The sequence below is a fragment of the Onychomys torridus genome, chromosome 8 (genome assembly GCF_903995425.1).
Source record: "Onychomys torridus chromosome 8, mOncTor1.1, whole genome shotgun sequence".
Classification (NCBI taxonomy): domain Eukaryota; kingdom Metazoa; phylum Chordata; class Mammalia; order Rodentia; family Cricetidae; genus Onychomys; species Onychomys torridus.
The window spans coordinates 77,660,792-77,680,479 of record NC_050450.1 but is presented as its reverse complement, the minus strand read 5'-3'; the positions used below and the strand labels follow the sequence as shown (position 1 = coordinate 77,680,479).

Here is a 19,688-nt window from a genome sequence, read left to right as displayed (position 1 = left end):
TGGCAGTGAGGGTATTTCTAACAAGAAGGCTGCCCTTGGATAATGCTCATTCTAACTTTGGCCTTCAGGGTCACTCCAGGGACTGGTCACCTTGAGTGTGAAGTTGTCTAAGAACATTAATCTCATGCTGTGGACTACATATTCAAAGCTGCCACCTCTATGTTAGCATTGGGTTCTCATGAAAAGCCAATGAGGTTAAATAATTCTATGTCCAGGCCATATATGAAGACACACATTTCAAGGAAATTACCCAAAATGAGAGAGAGAGAGAGAGAGAGAGACAGAGACAGAGAGACAGAGACAGAGACACCCACACCCACTATCTCGCCAGGGGCCCTTCCATTCTACTGCAGTATATACGTGCACTTCACAGGCTGTCCTAAGGAAACTTGGCCACTTTGCTTTCTACTTCCTTTCTTTAGGCATTGCTTGTCACCATTAAATGCCCAGTACACAGACTCCTTCTGCCTTTTCTGCCATCTTACCTGTACATTCCTCCTACCCCCTCCCACAGCATCTAACCCAGTTATCAAGAACTCACAATTTTATCAGTGGACATGAACTAACTGGGATAGAAGTAAGAACCAACTGAGTTTACCCATGTGGGTATAAGCACCACTTATAAACAATGATGGATACAAACCACCTCCACTAGCTACGAAATGGGTGAACAAAACAGAGTGTAGCCATGTGGTGGAAAATTATTCAGCCATATAAGTGAATGAAGTATGATCTGTGTTACAGCCTAGATGAGCTTGAGAACATCACACTAAGCAAAAGAAGCCAAGTAGAAAATATCAGAGATTATGTGACTCCATTCCTCCGCTATAGCAGTATAAGCAAGATCAATGAGACAGAATGCCTGGGGGCAAGGGGAAGAAAGACTGGAGAATGGTGGATAATGAACGTGAGGCTTCTCTCTAGAGTAATCAAAAAGGTCTGGACATTAGTACTGAAGTTACAAACAAACGTTGTCAGTATGCTAAACACCAGAGTCCAATGCTTTATGAAGATGGAATTGATGAGTTCCTCCTCATTTTAAAAGAAATGGTGGAAGTACTGGAGACTACATTGATGTATAGTCATTCTTCCATAGAAAGAGGGCAGACCCGAGTCAGCCCCAGCCCACTGTGGAGCATGAACATGGTTCCATTATCAACATTTGGAAAAAAGAAATTGGAAATGCAAAGTTTAGAGTGAGATTTCTCTATTTAAAAAAAAATCCATAAAGCAATTCAGAAAATTGAAATACTTTCTGGTCTAATTAGTCCTGGACCCACAACGACCACGAGCCACTCCTTTGTGACCCCTGCCCTCTTACACAATTGGCTTCCATGCCTTCCCAACAAAATAAAAGTCCTGTACTTCCTGGAAAAGCAGCTGCCTATTGTTCCTTTAGCAGACCCTTAAGAGAACTGACCAGTGAGGACAGGCTGAGTAGAGGATTCTCAGACCCCATACCAGCAAGACTCAAGCCCAGACCTCACCCATATCTATCCTTCACAGGAATGTTTTTGCAACATCAACTAGGTGCCAGGCTCTCTAAGGTGCTATAGGAAAATCAAATGAGTAAGTCAAGGCCCTTGCTCTCCAGGAGTTCAGTCAAGGGAGGGAGACAGACTTATAAACAAATCAAGGTAACAGAAGGCAAAATTTCAGCAGCCTGATAGCAGCACAAACAGTGTACTATGGGAGCACACACAAAGCAGCTATTAATCCTGCCTAGAAACATCAGGGAAGGCATTGCAGAAGAGATGGCAGTGGCCTGAGCCATGGGGGGACGCTAGGTTTATCAGACAGAGAAAAAAGGAGCCAGAGAAGGAGAAAGTGGGGAGCTAAATGAGAACAGAAAGCAAAGAGTAAGGCAGCAGCTGGAGTTCACACAGGCCTAACACAATCTTCATATGGACTTCATTAGGCAGATTAGAAAAAAACGGCTCATGGCTTTCTCCCTCACACTGGAATGCAAGTTCCACAAATGAAAAGATAAGTCTTGCTCATCTCAATGCCATTAGCAACCTAGCATGATCCCTGACATGTCAGTAGGTGTCCTGTAAAAAGAGCTAGACCCAGTGGTACGGAGCCACTGTGGCTGAGGCAGGAGGATCCCAAGTTCAAGACATGTCTGGGTTACAGTAAATTCAAAGCCAGCCTAAGCAAGTTACTGGGAACCTATTTAGAAACAAAAGTAAAAGAGAAGGCTGAGGATATGGTTCGGTGCCAGGGGACTCCCTTCGCATGCCCAGGGCCTGAGATGCCATCCTCAGCACCACAAGAACAGAAACCAGGAAATAGCAATGAAGACGGTGCTGGGGAGGGAAACACAGTTCCTCGTGTCTAGAGGCAGGGGACACAAAAGGACAGTAATGATGGAAAGCAGAGCCTAGAAATGCAAGTTAGAGGTTAAGTCAGGTGACAGGCACTCTGTTTTGGTCTGAGAGGTCTTTCTAGTACTTTAGATTATGTGAATGAGACAGCTTTCTCTTCCCATTCATTTTTCAGGCTCCAAAAACATTCTGACTAATAAAGGATAAATGACTATGTAAAGACACAAAAATACATAGTAAGTGTTCAGTAACATTCTTTTTAGAAATTGAATGAAAGAGTGAATTACTCCATCCCAAAGTGGTGTTGGTTTTTACGTAACCACAGTATATTCCTAACTGACATTCTACTTGTGGTCAGTTCTGACCCCCACATGTTTTTCTCTAACACCCTTACCCATCCTATATTTGTACCCTTGGGTTTGAGTCTTTACAAGCACATTTTCTTATTACATTTCAACCCTAATTAGGATGGGCTTACTTTTCCAATGTACTGGGTCCTTCATAGCTTTATTGCTATTTTCCAGAAAATCCAAACCACACCAAACTTTGGACCCACAAATTTGATACACACATTCTTGATTTGCTTTGTCCAGAATGTCAATAAATGAGCTGAAAATACTGGCCCTCGGGACCAGTCCCTACTGGGCTATCACTCAATCTGTCGACGATTCCCATACCATCGTCATTATCTGCAAACATTCAACGCAGTTATTGGGCTTGTTAAAGCAATGTGGTCAAGATTCTGCTTTTTCCTGTAATCTAGGGAAACAGATTACATTGGAGATCTTACCCTGCTCTGTGGGACTCTGTTTTGATGCTATTAGAAATGAAAACTGTCTGTATATGGCTTTCTCTTCACAAAACCATACTGACTCTTCAGTGCCTCAGGATTACCTAGCTAGCTGCAAATTGATTGTGTCATGGTGCTTCCTCATTTTCCCCCAAAGATCAATAGTTTGAAGGTCTTTAATTACCAGAGACATCCTGTGTTCTCCCTGCTTCTGTTGCCAAGATAGGCTTATTTGTCCTTTTCTAGTCTTTAGGGACTTTTGCAATTCTCCATGAGATCTCAAAGATAATGACCTGTGGGTCTACAGCCACATCTGCTTGTAGCCCTAGGGTATATATCATCAAACTCTGCTGATCTGAGTACTTCTATTTTTCCTTCTCACATTAACCATTTATCACCCTTCAATATTGTTCATTTCCCAAAATACTAACCTTAACTAGACGTCTTCTAGTCAACTACTTATCTATGATCTGTTTGGAAGAGACTTGAGAAAAACTTCTAAGTTCAGACTCACCCACCTTATAATTAATAATGATCTTTCGTGATCATAAGATGGTTTTTCTATTTTGTTTTTTGCCAAACGCCTTTTGAAAGTTATTTTAGACTCTGTCTTTCTGAACATCCTGATGTGCTTGTCTCTCCTATTCTGTTATTCTGTCTTAGCGATCTAACTGCCACATTGTAGATCTTCTAATTTTACACAAATATTTTAAGGACAAAGCCAAAAAAAAAACAAAAACCAAAAACAAAACAACAACAACAAGAAACAGCCTTATCATTAATTTCATTGTCTAGTTCAAGAAGAAAACAAAGGGACCAGGTGTAATTCAGTGGCAGAGCACCCTAGTATGTTTAACTACAGGTAGTACGAAAAGAAAAACAGAAAAGGAAAAATGTCTAAGCCAAGTTCATTTATTGCTCCACTGCTCTATTACAACACTGAGGGCGGCCCAGTGTATGGTCTATCACTCACCTGCCTTTCTCGGCCTCCATGGAGGAGGCATCACAACATGTTAACCTAAAGCCCAAGTGTTCCCTTTAGTGCCGAGCATCTGAAAGGTACTCAGCACATGCTCAGAGGTACTCAGAGTGTGTGGTGGACAGGAGAGAAGATGTGATGCAGGGTACACTGCAGACAGTGGACTCTGCAGAGACATTTCTTCAGAGACCATCTGTCCAGGAAGCCTCATTCCTTCCTCTTCCATCAAGATTTCTGTACAGGTTCAGGTGTCCGTTTTGGTTTAAATTATTGTCTTCCCCACTTTTAGTAATAAAAGTTGGTTCCCTGTATTTTATTCATCTGCAAATTTAATTCATCTTTCTTAACATTGTTTTAATTGGAAAGTCATAATTACAACTATTAACTGAGTACAAGGTGATGTTTTTATATATGTATACAAGGTAAAATAATTAAATCAGACTAATTAGCATATATGTCCTCTTATTTACTTATCATTTTTTGTGGTGATACATTTTAAATTTACTCTTAATTATTCCATCCTTTCTGAAAGCTAGGTTAGATGAAGCCTCAGAAACCTCCCTCTATAATCAGTGACCTGACATAACTTCCTCTCTTTTTGTCCCAAACTCTACTGTCCAAAGACTTAAATAATTAGTGGAAAAGTCTACTAACACAGGGAGTGGGGGAGGGGGAATATCAGCTGTCAGTTATCTGAGTTTCCGAAGCTACACAGAAAAGTGCAAGTCCTAACCCACAACATTTGCTGAGAACTGATTACAGTAAACAAAATCCCATTCAACCATATAATTGTGCTTAACTTGGCATACCCTACCATACCAATGACTTCATTCAGCCTTCGAAGTCTGTGGGACACTTGATATGACAACATAATATAAATTCAATGCAAAATAATTCAGACAATGTTTTAATCTTGTAAAAGATAAAATAAAGTTTTTAAGCTGATTAATAAGCAGACTCAATTAATTTCTTTGTAAAGTCATTGACAATTGAGAATCTAGACATGGTAGGACAGTGAATGATTGAAGGGCATAAAATAAACAAGCTCTCCATAAGGACATTACTTGCATATCAACATTGTAAAGATCTCTGGAAATGAATACTAAGACTTCAAATACTTTGTAAAACTTGGTTTCTTCATAATGTCACTGAGAGAGTCAAATATGAAAAGTGTCATCAGCTACCCTATGGTGGTCTAAAATGCTGGTCCAAAGGAACCAATGCTTCACTCATTCTTCCTTTCTTTGGTGGCAGCTGGCATCTCTCCCTGCCTTCTTTTAGCTCTATATCTTAAATTAGCCCATAACTATTAATCTAGTATCTCCACATGTTCCATGGCTTTACCTGCATGTTGCTCCTTGGGCAGCTTGCTGGCAAGCCCTCCTTCTTGCCGTCTCTCTCTCTCTCTTTGAATTTCCCACCTGCCTCTAAGCTGCCTTGCCATATGCCAAACAGATTTATCAACCAATCAGAGCACACATATTCACAACGTACAGAAAGACATTCTCCCATCAAATGTGTAACTACAAATGCAACCTAGCTCTTAATGGTTGAAAAAGTAAATGAACCACTTGGTGTTCATTTTTTTTCATATTTGAGATAATCAAACTTTTTTTTTATTACTTACTACATGGATTCTATTTTAAATTGTTTTCTTTAAAGTATACTTTTCTACCTTAATTATCCTGAAATTAAGAATAATGTGTTTTGTCAGCATTTACACCGCCAAATGTTTGTTTTGCCACAGCTAAACTATAAATCCTCCAAGGACAGATACTGTGAATTCCCTTTATTATCTGCCTCCCCCAGCAGCAGCCTATTCCCTATCACAACCCACACACTTACCCTTGGCACAGAAATCTGAGAAAAAGAAACATTCAAAACATGTATTAAAGACTGATTACCTGACTTGGAGATGGAATTTTCCTGCAGATAAGACTAGCTGTAACCTTAATACCTCCCCACTAGTCGTGGTGGTACCTGAGGTTTCTTACCTCATTAGTTGTGGCTCCTTTCACACATAACAGGGCCAACTTGAAGAACAGGTTTTGAGAGAGCCTTGTGAGATGACCATTTGATTTCATTTTGTCTCTCCTTGCCCTACAGGATATCCTCTCCTATCACAAAAGGAGTCATCAGCGTCTCCCTCCTGGACTGTATCTAGGTTACCTAAAGCTATGTAGCTCTGTGGATCAGATCAAAGTGCTTGTGACCCAAAAGTTGCCGAACATTCTCTGCCATGTGAAGATCCGTGAAAACAGTAACATCTCCAAGTAAGTGGTCCCAAGTTGGGATTTTCCTTAGTCTGATGTGTCCAAAGGAAAGTCAAGTGCTAGCTACCAGTGTAGTATCTCTGGTGAGATGTTCCACAGCATGGTGGAGTCCTGGCATCTAGGATAAGGTCAACTAGGAGGAGCAAAGCCATTCAAGGGAGGCCCTGCACCTTCACTGTCCCTTCTGCTTTGCTCAGGTACAACCAGTGATGCCCTACTGGCTTGTGAACGAAGACTTAGCTTTGCACACTGTTCCCACTATCCTTTTCACCATTGGAAATATGCCCTTCATGCTTTTTGTTTTGATATAACAAATGAGAAAGGCATCAGTGGAGCTACTGCCTCTTCCTGACCAAAGGGGCCCCACCCACTTTCACTCTGCCCTCTCCTAACTCTCTGGCTTTTGGACTTTATTCTACATGTCTGACAATTCCCTTGGGAAGGAAAGAAGTAACAAGGCCCAGACTTCCAGAACTATGGTCTGGCATTTGGTGACTGACTTTGTTAGTTCTGGGAAAGTTGCCTAGTCTTGGTCATCTGGCTCAACTTTATCACTAACCCTAATGGCAGGCCTATCGTTCATCAACTGTGATGAACGGAATTGTGTTTAGCATAAAAATCAAGGAAAAGAAGGTATACATAATAAAGGGGAAAGTCTCCGGATTTCTTTAGGCTACATAGAATGCAAACTAGATTCTCAAATTCTTTACAAGTATGGATTTGCTTAACAAAAACCAATATGGCCCCTTGAAATTTGGTCTCTACAATGACCAGACTTTAGTAACTACACTGTCTCACAGGTTTGCATAAGCACTCTTAATGACAATGGATGAAGGTACAAGAGATGTGGTAGTCTTTGAGAACTCGCTGCCCACCATATCCCCTTCTTTCACTTATTAATTGTACCTGGACTTTAAGTCCGCCCTCTGGTGGTGATCTCAACAATCAACATCTGCTATCTTCAGAGTCTTGTCCAAAAGACAGCTAGGCTCATTTATGAGTTGACTAGGTAATAGTCATTTTCATCTGTTTCTCTATTTGTGTCATAAAATCATAGTCACCATCTTTTAGAAATTATATCAACAGATTTTTCCCCTTCCAAGGATCCAGATTCCCTTGTGCAAAAGACTGCACCAGCCTTCATTCTGAAGGCTCCATCCATCTCCTCATCTTCAGAGCCCACACTGACTCGTTAGTAGCGATGTGATTCTTACTGGTGACTTTCTAATTTGGTTCCAGACTGCGTTTTAGCAATGTTGTCCTTTGAGGCCTGTGTATATTGTGCTAATCATAAACCTCTCACCTAGTTATGTATCTGTGATGGGAAAAGGGAAATCATTCCCAAGTAGGCTCTCAAGGACTTCGATTAGTTGTAAGCTAAAAGTATGCCAAAATTGCAATAGGATTTAAGTTTGATTTTTTTTCTCTCTTTCTTATTGGAACAAATGATAGATTTTCCACAGTCTTGTCCAGTATGAGGCTTGAAATAAAACAGATCTCTTAAAAACAGAAACTTTTCTAAGAGGGTAGTTAAAGGGAGAGCCTGGGGTTGGTTGATTGACTTGTTTGTTTCTCTTGTTTTTCTGCTTTTTTTTTTTTTTTTTTTTTTTTTTTTTTTTTTTTTTAATGAACCTCCTCCAGCAGAGTCAGTTTGGTTTTCTGAGTCAGAGACTGGAGCCCAGGCTGTGAGGACCCTTTGGTGAGAGCTCTCCACCATGAAGAGAAGGGCTTTCCTTCACTGCCTGGCTTGCTTCTGAGAGCACATTACTGCTCCCCCCAGAACTAGAAGGAGAAACCCGGCTAACAGAAAGTGTTTAGAGACTTGGGCAAAATACCTGTGGAAACAATGTTGCCCAAGAGGCTTTTACCTTGATCTTTTCAAGCCCCCTTTGGAGAGTGGCTTTGGGGGGACCAGCCAGATGCTCCTTCCTCCCACCACCCTTCTTTCCCTTCCCCTCTGCTTGACAGTTGGAAAAAGTTCATTAGGAAGAACTATAGAGTGCACAGAATGAAGACACAGATGACTGGTTTAGGAGGAGGAGGAAGGAAGCAGTGATGTGTGTCCCCTGATTCCTTTTATTGGAATTGTCTGGTGTTCCTGTTTGTGATTCTCCTCAAGCTTTTGGAAAGGGGACGAAACCAAAATAGTCCCCATGATTACAACAGGCCAGGGCTGAAATGTGCCGTGTGGTTTGTTGCCTGAGTTGGAGCAGAGTCCTGTGGTTAGCCAACTGTGGAATTAACCAGTAGATGCCCCTGTGGTAAAATGGAGGCTCTTAGAACCTACAGAGACAGGAAAACAAGGAGAGTCAGGAAGTGATTACAAACACCTGAACGCTTCAGGGTCAAGCGCTGATTCGCACAGGCCAGCCCTATTATTCAGGTGTCCAGGGGCTCTGATAGGTGAACGAAGCTGAAGTCAGAAATAGCCCATTTGAACTCCAGTTAGGTAGCAAAAGGTTCAAGTTCCATAAATAGCATTGTGTTTTAACCACCAAGAACTGGTCGTTCGGGTTCCAGACACCAAGAAAGTTCTGAGCTGTATTCTGAACTTTTCTTACATTTCTAATTTGAACTTGACTCAACATACAGAGGGGAGTGGGAATGGTTCCAGAAGCTCTCTGGCTCAGAGTCGATGGAAAGTGCAGATCACAGTGTTGACTGCCCCGCACCATTGTTCTTCTACGAGCTGCAGACGGCAGTGAAGTCTCTCCTGAAGCACATCAATGTACCTCTGCACCAGGTACAAGGCTTTACCATTTTTATCTGCTTTTTATGGCTCATGGAAACTGAGTTGTGTCATAAAACCTACTCAAGAGGCATATATATGTATGTATGTATGTTTATTGCCATTTTTTAAATACCACTCTGCCTATACATGCATGTTTTGAATTTAATGCCTACAACTAGACCCAGGCTGTGCTCTGGCTCCCTTTCTCTTGTTCCTTCATATCAACCTCTTCCAGTTTCCAGACCCCAACTACAGTGTACTCTGACCAAGCAAGAAAACACCCTCTAGCCTACCCTGAAAGATACCAAGATTCTGTTGTAGGACAGCATGAAACACAAGAATGTACTCACCCATTAATGAACAACAGTATAGTTAGATACACACATTATTTAAGAGCAAAAGACTAACCATGGGATTTAGAACAATGGCCAATTGATTTCATGTTGTCTGTTATTAACAAAATCGCTATCTAAGTCAAAATACGCACAACTACTCTCTAGAAGTCAGAACTTCAAGGGAGACTGTTGGCATATGAGGAGTAAAAATGTATTAGGTTCTGTCTCATAGTTTAACACAAGCTAGCAGCATGCCGAACTCAGGGGTGGGGCTGCCTGCTGTGTGTTTGGCCCTTGTTCACCGCCCTGCCCCTCTCACTGCACCATGAACAGAGACCCCGAGAGAACTGAGTGTATCCTGCATTAGGAAGACCCTTACAGTGAGGGCCTGTTCTCTTTTAATAAGAGGAGGAGAAACAGACTGGCCACACAAAGGCGGGGGGAAAAGTCAGAAATTCCAGAAGTGTCCTTCTGTTAGGTTCTGCTGATTTTAAGTCTATTCTTCACAGCCAGTCCAAACCAGCCAATTGATGGAGACTAAATCACAAGAGATGCTAAAGACACTAGGGGAGCCCCTGGATTGTTCAAGGGGTGACCCTGTGCTCACAGGGAGAAAAATAAGAACCCAGCAGCTCTCCCTGTGACAGTAGGCACTATTAAAGGGTTTCTTGGACCTAGCAGGTTTGAAGCAGCTCGTATTTCATTGGTAACTCCGGCTGCACATACATGTTGGGAGAAGGCTGCTTAACTGCATAACAGTGCATACAACATTTTTTTTATACTTGTAAATTTTTCTCAGTCCTTGGCCAGAAACTACATTTTTCCCCCTTAACCAACTTAAATTGAAACTAGTGGATTTTTAATTCAATCCATTTTTTGTTGCTTCATGTAATTATATTCATCATTTTGAAAAGCCCACAGAATGCAATCATTTTCTGCTTTTATAAGAAGCATAAATGTTGTTTTCAGAGTTTATGTGGAACATTACTGCCTTAAATCTTGATTTTATATAGCATTATTAAATGGGCTGAACCCTAATATTTATGTTGTATAAAAATTCCAAGCTTGAAGTTGTGTAATTTTGTTAGATGTTTTATGCCGGTTTGGTGTTGTTTATGTAAGTGCCATGTTGTAACTCTCCTATTTTCCCTCCGCGCGTGTCCCTCTGCAGGCAAGGAACTTCCGCCTCTACACACAGGAGGTGTTGGAAATGGGTCACAATGTGTCCTTTCTTCTCCTGCTCCCTGCCTCAGACGACGTCTGTACAGCCCCAGGACAGAATAATCCTTACACCCCACACTCAGGGTTTCTTAACCTCCCTCTTCAGATGTTTGAACTCGGTATAGTGGCTTGTTTCACCTAGAAATATTAACCCAGCCTCCTTAGAATAAAATCACAAAGTGGTATCTGTTCCCCCTTGTCCCAGTGGAGGGTCAGTAAATCACATGATGGCTTTGGCAACAACCCCTCCTAGAACTGTGTACAAGTGTGAGCAAAAGCAAGGCTGCAGGACTAGCCTGAGCAGTGACTACTGAAACCTAGCAAGGGCCCAATGGAGAGGAAGGAATTCCAAACTGAAGGTTCAGTGATCAGGCTTACTTACTGCCTCCTCCCTCCTCACTTCTGAGAACATACATACGAGAATGATGTGTGTGTGAATGTGGGTTCATGCTATGCCCCCGCTCCATCCTCTCATAGCCAACTGGGAAATAATAGCAATGAAATTAATATGTAGCGTTTATATCACTTTGGAGCAATATATATATATGCAGTCTTGATTTATTAAATAAACAGATTAATACTAAATAGACTCTAAATAGCCCAGACAATTTGAGAAATGGACAACATCTCCCAGGATGCAATACTGTGATCTTAATGTGAGGGATCTGGGTGGTGGAAGATCTTGTCCTCGCTTTCAAAATGAATAGCCTGGCTCCAGTTTCTGCAGAGACCCCTGCTGCCCACAGAGAATGTGAACAGGGAGGCTTTGTCTCCTTTCCGGTGCTTCATCTTGTAACAGACCAGTAAGAGGCAATTAGTAAGGGCTCCCTCAATTCAAATAAATTGCACAATTTGGGGGAGGCTGCGTGAGTGGATGGGTAGAATGAGGCAGACCCGGTTTTGACTGCTCCCAAGACACCAGATTTAGAAACACACAAGGTGATTGCCTGAAACTTCATTTTGAGATCTGGGCATCTGAATCAGGATTGATCTCTTTTGGATATATTGTTTAAGATGCTTAGTTGCCCTTGCTCTAAGCAGTTAAGACACCCAGAGGGTGATGACTGGTCACTGCTGTTTCCCAAAGGTGAGAGACAGCTGGAAGCAGATTTGCAGATGGAGATCTGGCAGGCCTGGGCCCCCTATTGCATGACACTGGCACTCATTTAACCTTACCACGCCTTTCCTATGTCATGTGATTAATAACAGTGACCATACCACTCCCCAAAGCCCTCGCTCGGTGTGACCATTTAGTTCACTCCCTGGCCAGAAAACATCCCTAGTACGTATCCTGCAGCACTCATGCGATGAGATCCAGTCTGGAGCCGTATAGATGTCTAGTCCATCAACAGCTCTTGGGCCAATGTAGAGACTAAGAGGTAACGACAGCACAGACACTACACTCGAGGGACTCGGTATGATGGTAGAAGTAAACTGGGAGTGCCAATTGTCACCAAGGAGCCACCAGAAATCACAGGGATTCTATAACTGAAACGATAGCATGTGTGTGCTTTGTAGAGCCAGTTTTCCCAGAGAGGAGCAGAAAACCTTCATGAAGGAGGGCATATCTGATGCAGTTGTTCCAGCATGGGCAGGTTGATAAACATAGATTAAAAAGAAAAGCTTTCCTGGGGAGAAGAGCTAGTGAAGACATGAGAATGTAGTAGGAAGAATCCCAGAAAGAACAAGAGGCCGGGTTGGGTTAGACCAGAGAACTGTGGCATGGAGAGGACATTTGGCTGAACAGGAGGGTCCGCGCTGACTTGTCAGAGTCAGGAGGAGAGATGTAATGTGGATGGAAAGCAAGGGCCCAAACCTTCAGAGCTGAGTTTAAGAGTCCAGTGGTAGGATGAGAGTTTGTGGGAAAGGAGAGAGACATAAGTGTGAAACTGAGTGGGAACAAGAGTGAGCAACTGCTGACATGAGGAAGGAGACATCAGAGATGGCGTCCGAGTGCCAGCCTCGGGACTGTGGGGATAATGCTGCCTCTACCAGAACTATGAAAGCCAGAAAACATGGTTTGGGTGCTTTTAGCTTTAAATAATATTGAATTTGAAGGTGCTAAGTCAACGTCAAAGTGAACATATCACATTGGCAGCAGAAATGCAAGAGAGCAAGCCAGATACTAAACAGGGAAACTTCAGCAGTGTCTACAAGCAGCTGCTCAAACCAAAAGCACACAAATGCTTCCCACAGGACAAGTAAAGAGAAAAGACAGAAGGAGAGCACTTTATTGTGGAGCTAGCCAGTATTTCATTCTGTATAAGGTGAATCACACCTTTCCCCTGATTATATTGGTGTGTGTGTGTGTGTGTGTGTGTGTGTGTGTGTGTGTGTGTGAGAGAGAGAGAGAGAGAGAGAGAGAGAGAGAGAGAGAGAGAGAAATATTTGTGTCTCCATGTCTCAGTGACACTGGGGAACAATGAGTGATTTGGGATCAATTATAATCGTATATGTCCCCTAGGACCCGGTGGGTCACAAACATTTGAAAGAGTCCTATTGGCCTTGGGAATGGCACTTCTTGGCCAGCCATCCTCGGTCATGCTGCTCGCCATTCCTCTCCACACTGCAACTGTTGAAGCCTCCTAGCACACATGATCCTCTCCTCATTCATGTGTTCACCCGCCAACAAATAACACCAGGTACCAGGCATTTCTAAAAGACCCCGCCAACCCTGCAACTCCTCAGAGAGTGCCCATCCTAGTTGAGGGGACAAATGATAAAGCAATGGACAGAGGACACAAGCCTAAGAGATACAAGGTCTCTGGAGAAAAACAAATCATGGAAAGGGACAAGAGTGATGTGGCCAGGTTATGACTCTCTGGAGGATGACCTGGGAAGGCCTCTGTGAAGTTACATTTGAGCAGAGACCTGACATTTCCAGACAACAGGAAGAGCAAGTGGAGAGGCCTTCAAGTTACAGTGTGTGTGGACAAGAGAGCAGTGTCCATAGTGTGAAATAATCAAGAACAAAGATGAGAGAGAAGGTCACAGTGGGAGAAGCCAGATCCTTCAGCACACAGAGACTCTGACAGGGAACTTAGATGTAAACCCAGTGGATGCTTCTAAGCAGTATAGCGTTAAAAGCTCTACAAAATGTAATAGAAGCATCCCCCCACTCCCCACCCCTCATCCCACCCCCACTCCAAGAAAGAAAGCTTGACTTTGTTTAACCCAGAATTTTCCAAATTCATCTGACCAGAACTGGAAACATTTTTGGCATGGCATCTATTAAAAAAATCCACAAAACACATACTTAGGGATACAATGCCCAAGAATAATGTTCCTCAAAGTTTAATGTTCATAAGAATCACCTGGAGTGCTTGTTAAACTATAGATTCCTGGAGCCTAGCCCCAGTGATGCTGAGTCAGTAGGCTGAGGAGGAGCTGAAAAGATGTACATTTCTAATAAGCTCTTGGGTAATAGTGACGCTACAAATCCATAGTTTAAGTGGTTCTGCCTAGGACTCAGAGATAAATACATAAATATAGACTTAGAAATGTAGTCAGAACAGTAATCTAGTGGAACCCAACTGTGTCTGCCTCTTTGATCTGGCTTACCTATTCTTGTTGCTAAAAGCAACTGTAAGACCATACACACTAGCCTTCATCTATGAAAAACAGGCCATAGATCAAAGGCTGTGTCTCACAGATCCTGGTTTTAAATGTTTTTTACTATAATAACAAACTGGTACTCTTTTGGCCATCCCTCATTGCTGTATCATGAGTTATCTAACTGATTAATGGCCACCATGTAAGTTTCCAGAAAAGACCACTTGGTTGGCTTGGTTCCATTGACACATCCAATTCTATTACTGTTTTTTTTTTTTTTTTTTTTTTTAAGACCACGGATAAGTGTTGCCAGTAAGTAGAAACTGATACACTCTCTAGTTCAATGTTGGTTGTACCAGAAACAAGTTTTAAAATATTACATGGTCTTAGAATCACAACAAGCTCCACCTTATCTTTAAACAATCAGCATTTTCCAAGAGGCAAACCTTCTTTTCCTCCACCAGACTAGCCCACTAAAAAATTAATGGCTTCTATAGGAACTCTTAAGCCTTGCTATGTTAGACACATTCCCCTCTGAGGAAGATGCTAATTAAGAAAAGTTAACTAGGGCCTTCAACTCTAGGTCATTCCATATTAAGTGGTAGAGATACCCTAAGCATTTTTGAGAAAGAAAAAAATGTTTCTGGAAATTCAATCAGAACTAGAAAAAAAAACTTTAATAACAACAAGGGAATTCTAATGAAACTTGAAAAGGTGTGAATTATGGGAATATGTAAATTATAATAAAGAAGGGCATTATATTTCAATTTGACTTGTATAAGTCATCATCCTCTACCTCATGGAAGGATTTGAGATTTGGCAACTTAGCCATGTTCCCACTAGTGACCTTAAGTGAATCATAAATAACTTGCTGACCAGCAATGGAAATCTGCATCTGTGCCTCATCCAGCAGCACCAAACAGATGTGGCGAGGGCAAAATGATAAAGACTGGCTCCTGTCTCCAGGAATAAAGACCACTAGGTCACACCCATAGGATATTGTTTCAGAGGGCTGTTTGTGACACTAAGAGAGACTGACAAAGGGAGATGTCATGCTCTGGACAAGCAGGGTTGAGCAGTTTCACCAAAGACCCACTCCTCTTTCTGTGGCTTTAGGGCTGACACTCCATCATCCCTTAGGCAAAAGCAGACTAGGACCCTTGTAAGGCCATAAAGCCCATGTGTGGAAGCCCTTGAGAAATGTGTTCCCAGAAGCAAAGGAAAAGCAACGTCATAAGCTTAGACACACTCTCCAGTGACGTGGCCTCTTGAGGCTCTGCCTAGCCTGCATGGAGGAGGTCACCTTGCCCTGACCCTGTGGGCAGTCTCAATGAACAGCAAGCCTCCAATGAGAAAAGCTGATTTTTATTGATTTCCTTGGCTCTGTAATTTGTGCAAATTGGACGAGAAGGACAGGATACTGAGGAATTTTCAAAACTTGGCCATCCCCTTCTTCATTCAGCACACATTTGCTGAGTTTCTACTAGATGCCAGATCCTGTGCCGGGTGAACCTGCAGACAGCCACAGCATACAGCTTCAATACCAGACTCTCAGAATCTCGAGGGACAGAGGCATTTCCACCAATGGTCCTAGTACAGTGAAAGCCTACTGTAAGACAGAAGCCACTGAATTTCAGAAAGACATCCAAGTCTTCCTTCAGAGGAATTAGTATTTTCAATGGATAGTGGAAGAGAAGTCAGAATTGAGAAGGTAAAAGGCAAAGGTGAAAAGGGAAGCGATTTTAGTCAGAAGAATAGCATGAACAAAGGCTAAGCCGATTAGGTCTACTCTGGCAGTGGGATGGATGTTTAGCACCCCTGGGGAAACTGGAAGGTCAGATCATGGCAGTAGCTCCAAGGAGCTGAGACTCCATCCTGTGGGCAAGAGGAACAGTGGAAAGGTTTTAAGGAAAGGGATTATAGGGGCTTCCTGGGTTTCAGTAGTTCTGGGAGGACAGATTGCAGAAAGCGAGGTACTGGAGCTGAGAACAGAGGTGAGGAAACCATAGGAGACGGTTTTGCTGGTCCAAGTGGACAATGATAAGAACTCAGAACCAGGGCTGGCATGGGGGAGGTACAGAGGCAGAAGGAGAGACCGAGGGGATTCTGGAGTTAAAAATCAATAAAACTTTGTGATTGATTTGACGTAGCCGAGGGGCAAGATGAGGAGCCAGAGAGTCTGAAATGGGCCTAAGATGGATAGCATTGCCATCTACCAAGAGGAAATACGAGTGAGGGAGGAAGTTTGGGCGAGGGGAGGAGGATGAGTTCAGTTTGACAAATGATGGGTTTTGAGATACCTGCGGGATATCCAGACAAAGAGCTTAATGGAATCCAGACCCCAGGCTTTAGGGAAATGGCCCAGCACCAACCTTTATTCCTAATCCCCATTTTTTCCTGATTTAAGATACCACTCCAGTATTCCAAGTGTCAGCTCATGTACTACCAGGACACTATGGAGCACTTTGGACTCAGGTGCTTTCTGGCAAAGACTGTAAACTTACCCTAGGAGGTTACCTTGTTGATTCTTTGGCCCTTGAAGGAGGAGTTTGAAGAGTTGGGGGTTCTTAGAATTATTCTAATCCCATGAGCTAACATCTGAAGTATTAAATGTTTCATCCTTCCTGGGAAGTGAAGGGATAGGATAGGGGAGTGGGAACAAACTGATTCTAGTATGTCTCATCCACATCTTGTGTATTGTGCACACACTGTGTTGCTTCCTCTTTGGGGACCCTTATTGGCCCTGTTTTAGGGATAATACTGAGGTCCTTGGAGGTCATCTTCCCACCATGCACATTGGTAGTAAGCGGCCCAGCTGCAATCAAAAATCAGACCTGCACAGTATTTAGCCCATGCACTTTCTACTCTACTGTCCTGTGAGTGCTTACGGCCAGCTGAACTTCAGTCTGTCTCTATGTTATATGGGGAGAAATAGAAGAGAACCACCACCAGAGACTATTCCCTTTTGTGTGTTACTCACCAATCAAGTAGTCCCAATAATGGCATTACCATTGCCTTATACCAGTTTGTCTGTAAAGATGCATGTGATTTCACATTTTTTAAAAAACATTAGAAGCTTCCAGTCTATCCTTTCTTCCTCGGGGATGGATACCAAATGTATCATTGCTAAACCACAAAAGACTATGTGAAAGTAACATTTGTCAAAGTGACGTTAAAGGCTCTGGATAGAAACCACTGGGGCAGGAAAAGCACTACAGCTGAACCATGCACATAACTCACTTGTGGTGCGTGGCATGGATGGCATTGGATGGTGTGGGTATGGGAGACCACCCACTGATCCACAGCTCCTGCCACAAAATGCAAGAGAAGACTGAATTCTCTGGCCTTTGAAAGAAAACTGAATACACTGCTGGGCCTTTAAGAATTCGGAGGGGCTGATACTGTTTCGTTCAAAGGGATAGATAGTCCAGTTTCTGTACACAGTCAACTTTCTTTCACACTTCAGAAATGGAAAAAAAGTTGATTTTTGTCATTGTTTCCAACTTTATTTGGAAAAGGAGGCTGTGAGACTTTGCACTTTCCAGCCAAAGGGGGGATCTGTCAAGTGCTACCAGGATGTAGCCCCTCCTGGAAGGGCAGAAAAACAGAACCGCAAGGGTCAAAAGTGAGCTGCAAGGAGTGGTGACTTCTGCCTCTGAGCTGCCAGGAAATATTACGGTCCTGAAAACTACCTTTGCAAACAGGAAAATCCGAAGTGCACCTAGAGAGGAAAACAGGGAATCTTTGGGCCTGGGGTCTGCCTTCTTCATCAGCTCTGACATTCCTTTACTCAACCAATAGCAGTTAAGAAGCTATGGTGTTGGGAGTTTTAAAGAAATAAAAGGCATCCTAATGCCAAAGCAGCCAAAGACACACCTACAACAATGCAGCAGGGTAAGGTCTCATACATTCCGAATCATATCCTCTACGGGCCCAGGGGGAGAGATGAGATCTGCTGGAAGGAAGGAGACACCAGTGGAAACTTCACTGAGTAGCTGTTTCTACCGAATCCTTAAGTACCAAGGGGAGACTGGAAAGGACTGGTAGAGACAGGTATCTAAGGATGGGGAGGGCAATTGTAAAAGTATGAAAATATAAAAGAGAGTGTATTAAGTTTGGTTTAATCAAAGCTGAGCTGATACAAAGCCAGCTGTATAATGAAAGGTGTAACTAAAGATTCATACTCAAACCCTAGACCATAAGAGGTTCCTTATGGGGAATGGTGTTTCGATTTTTATTCTAAAGAGGGATCGCTGTAGAATTTTAAGTATGGGAATCACATGAGAATTCTACTGTTTGGGAGAAGTGTAAGAGCTTTTCCTTTACTGGTAGAATATGAAATCGGCTCTTCTTCAAACCAGGCAAGAATGTTCTAAAGAGTGTGGGAAGGTTAGGAAGAAAGAAGCTGGTAACGGAAAAATGAAGTCCAGGTCTGAGGATAGAGAAGTGCCTACTGAATGGGACAAGCTGCTGTAAGGGTAGGGCTTGGCTAGAGTAGGGCACAGCTAGAGTGAGGGTAAGAACTGAAGCCCTCATGTTAGGCTTTTTTATTCTGCGTGAATAAAGACAGTGCAGATCACCTTTCCAGAGGTCTAAAATTTCTTATAAGAGAACATCAAGCAAGATATCAAGCAGGCTAGGAGGTAAGATGCACAGAAATCTCCCACATGCAAAGGAGCAAGATTTCCTCACTAACTGGTGGAGATGAACAGACACCCCTTTCTGAAGCGGGATGGTTTAGCTTCCCCAAATGGCTGGGTGTAGATACTGGAATCTATAGCAAAGGGGGTCAGAGGTAGTAAACTGGACAATATTATTAAAATTTCTCACCCAAGAAGATATAGCAAAAATAAGGTCTCCCAATCTAATGATGGACCAGGAAGACAGTAGAAGAGCACTGCCCTACACTGGGATGCTTTCTCACCATACTGGACCACTAGGTTATTACAGTGTGTGGCCAGAGCTGGCCAGAGAGTAGAGAAACCAGCTGTGTGCCTCTCCTGAAAAGAGGCAAAGATGAGCATGCAGCTTAGACTCTTTCCTATGGCCTCTGTCACATTATGTTTTGAGAAAAGAAGGCCAGACCTGCAGACAAAAGGGGTATGGCCAAGAATCTGAACCCACTATCCTTCCATACTTGCAAAGGGGAACAGGCAGAAAAGGATTCCAAGCCCAAAGGTCCTGGGGGGAAATGTCTAGTTAGACAAAAGACAACCTAAGGAAAGCATGTCTCATATCTTCTAGGAGTAAGCAAGATGCTTAGTAGAGAATTCAAGCTACTACTTCTTTTTGTTTGTTTTTGTTTTCCCTTTAAAGTGCTTTTCCCACTTGGTCCATGCACGTGTGTATGTGTGTGTGTCCATACACAATAGTGTATACTTAGCAATATGATAACTTCTGAAACTTGTATCATTAGGCATTTTCTTATTATATAAACACCAAACATCACATACTCTGTTTACACACATTTAGATGGCTAT

At 42.6% G+C, this 19,688-nt stretch overlaps 1 protein-coding gene across 2 annotated transcripts in view; it reads left to right on the top strand.

Annotated features, from left to right (window-relative positions):
* Ankfn1 (ankyrin repeat and fibronectin type III domain containing 1) overlaps window positions 1–19,688 on the top strand; it is a 384,629-nt gene that overhangs the window by 341,387 nt on the left and 23,554 nt on the right. For both annotated transcript variants that reach the window (XM_036197222.1, XM_036197223.1), the window contains exons 15-17: window positions 6,203–6,369; window positions 8,962–9,112; window positions 10,607–10,775. In XM_036197222.1, coding sequence (XP_036053115.1) covers window positions 6,203–6,369; window positions 8,962–9,112; window positions 10,607–10,775 — 487 coding nt within the window. The remainder of the gene's footprint in view (window positions 1–6,202; window positions 6,370–8,961; window positions 9,113–10,606; window positions 10,776–19,688) is intronic.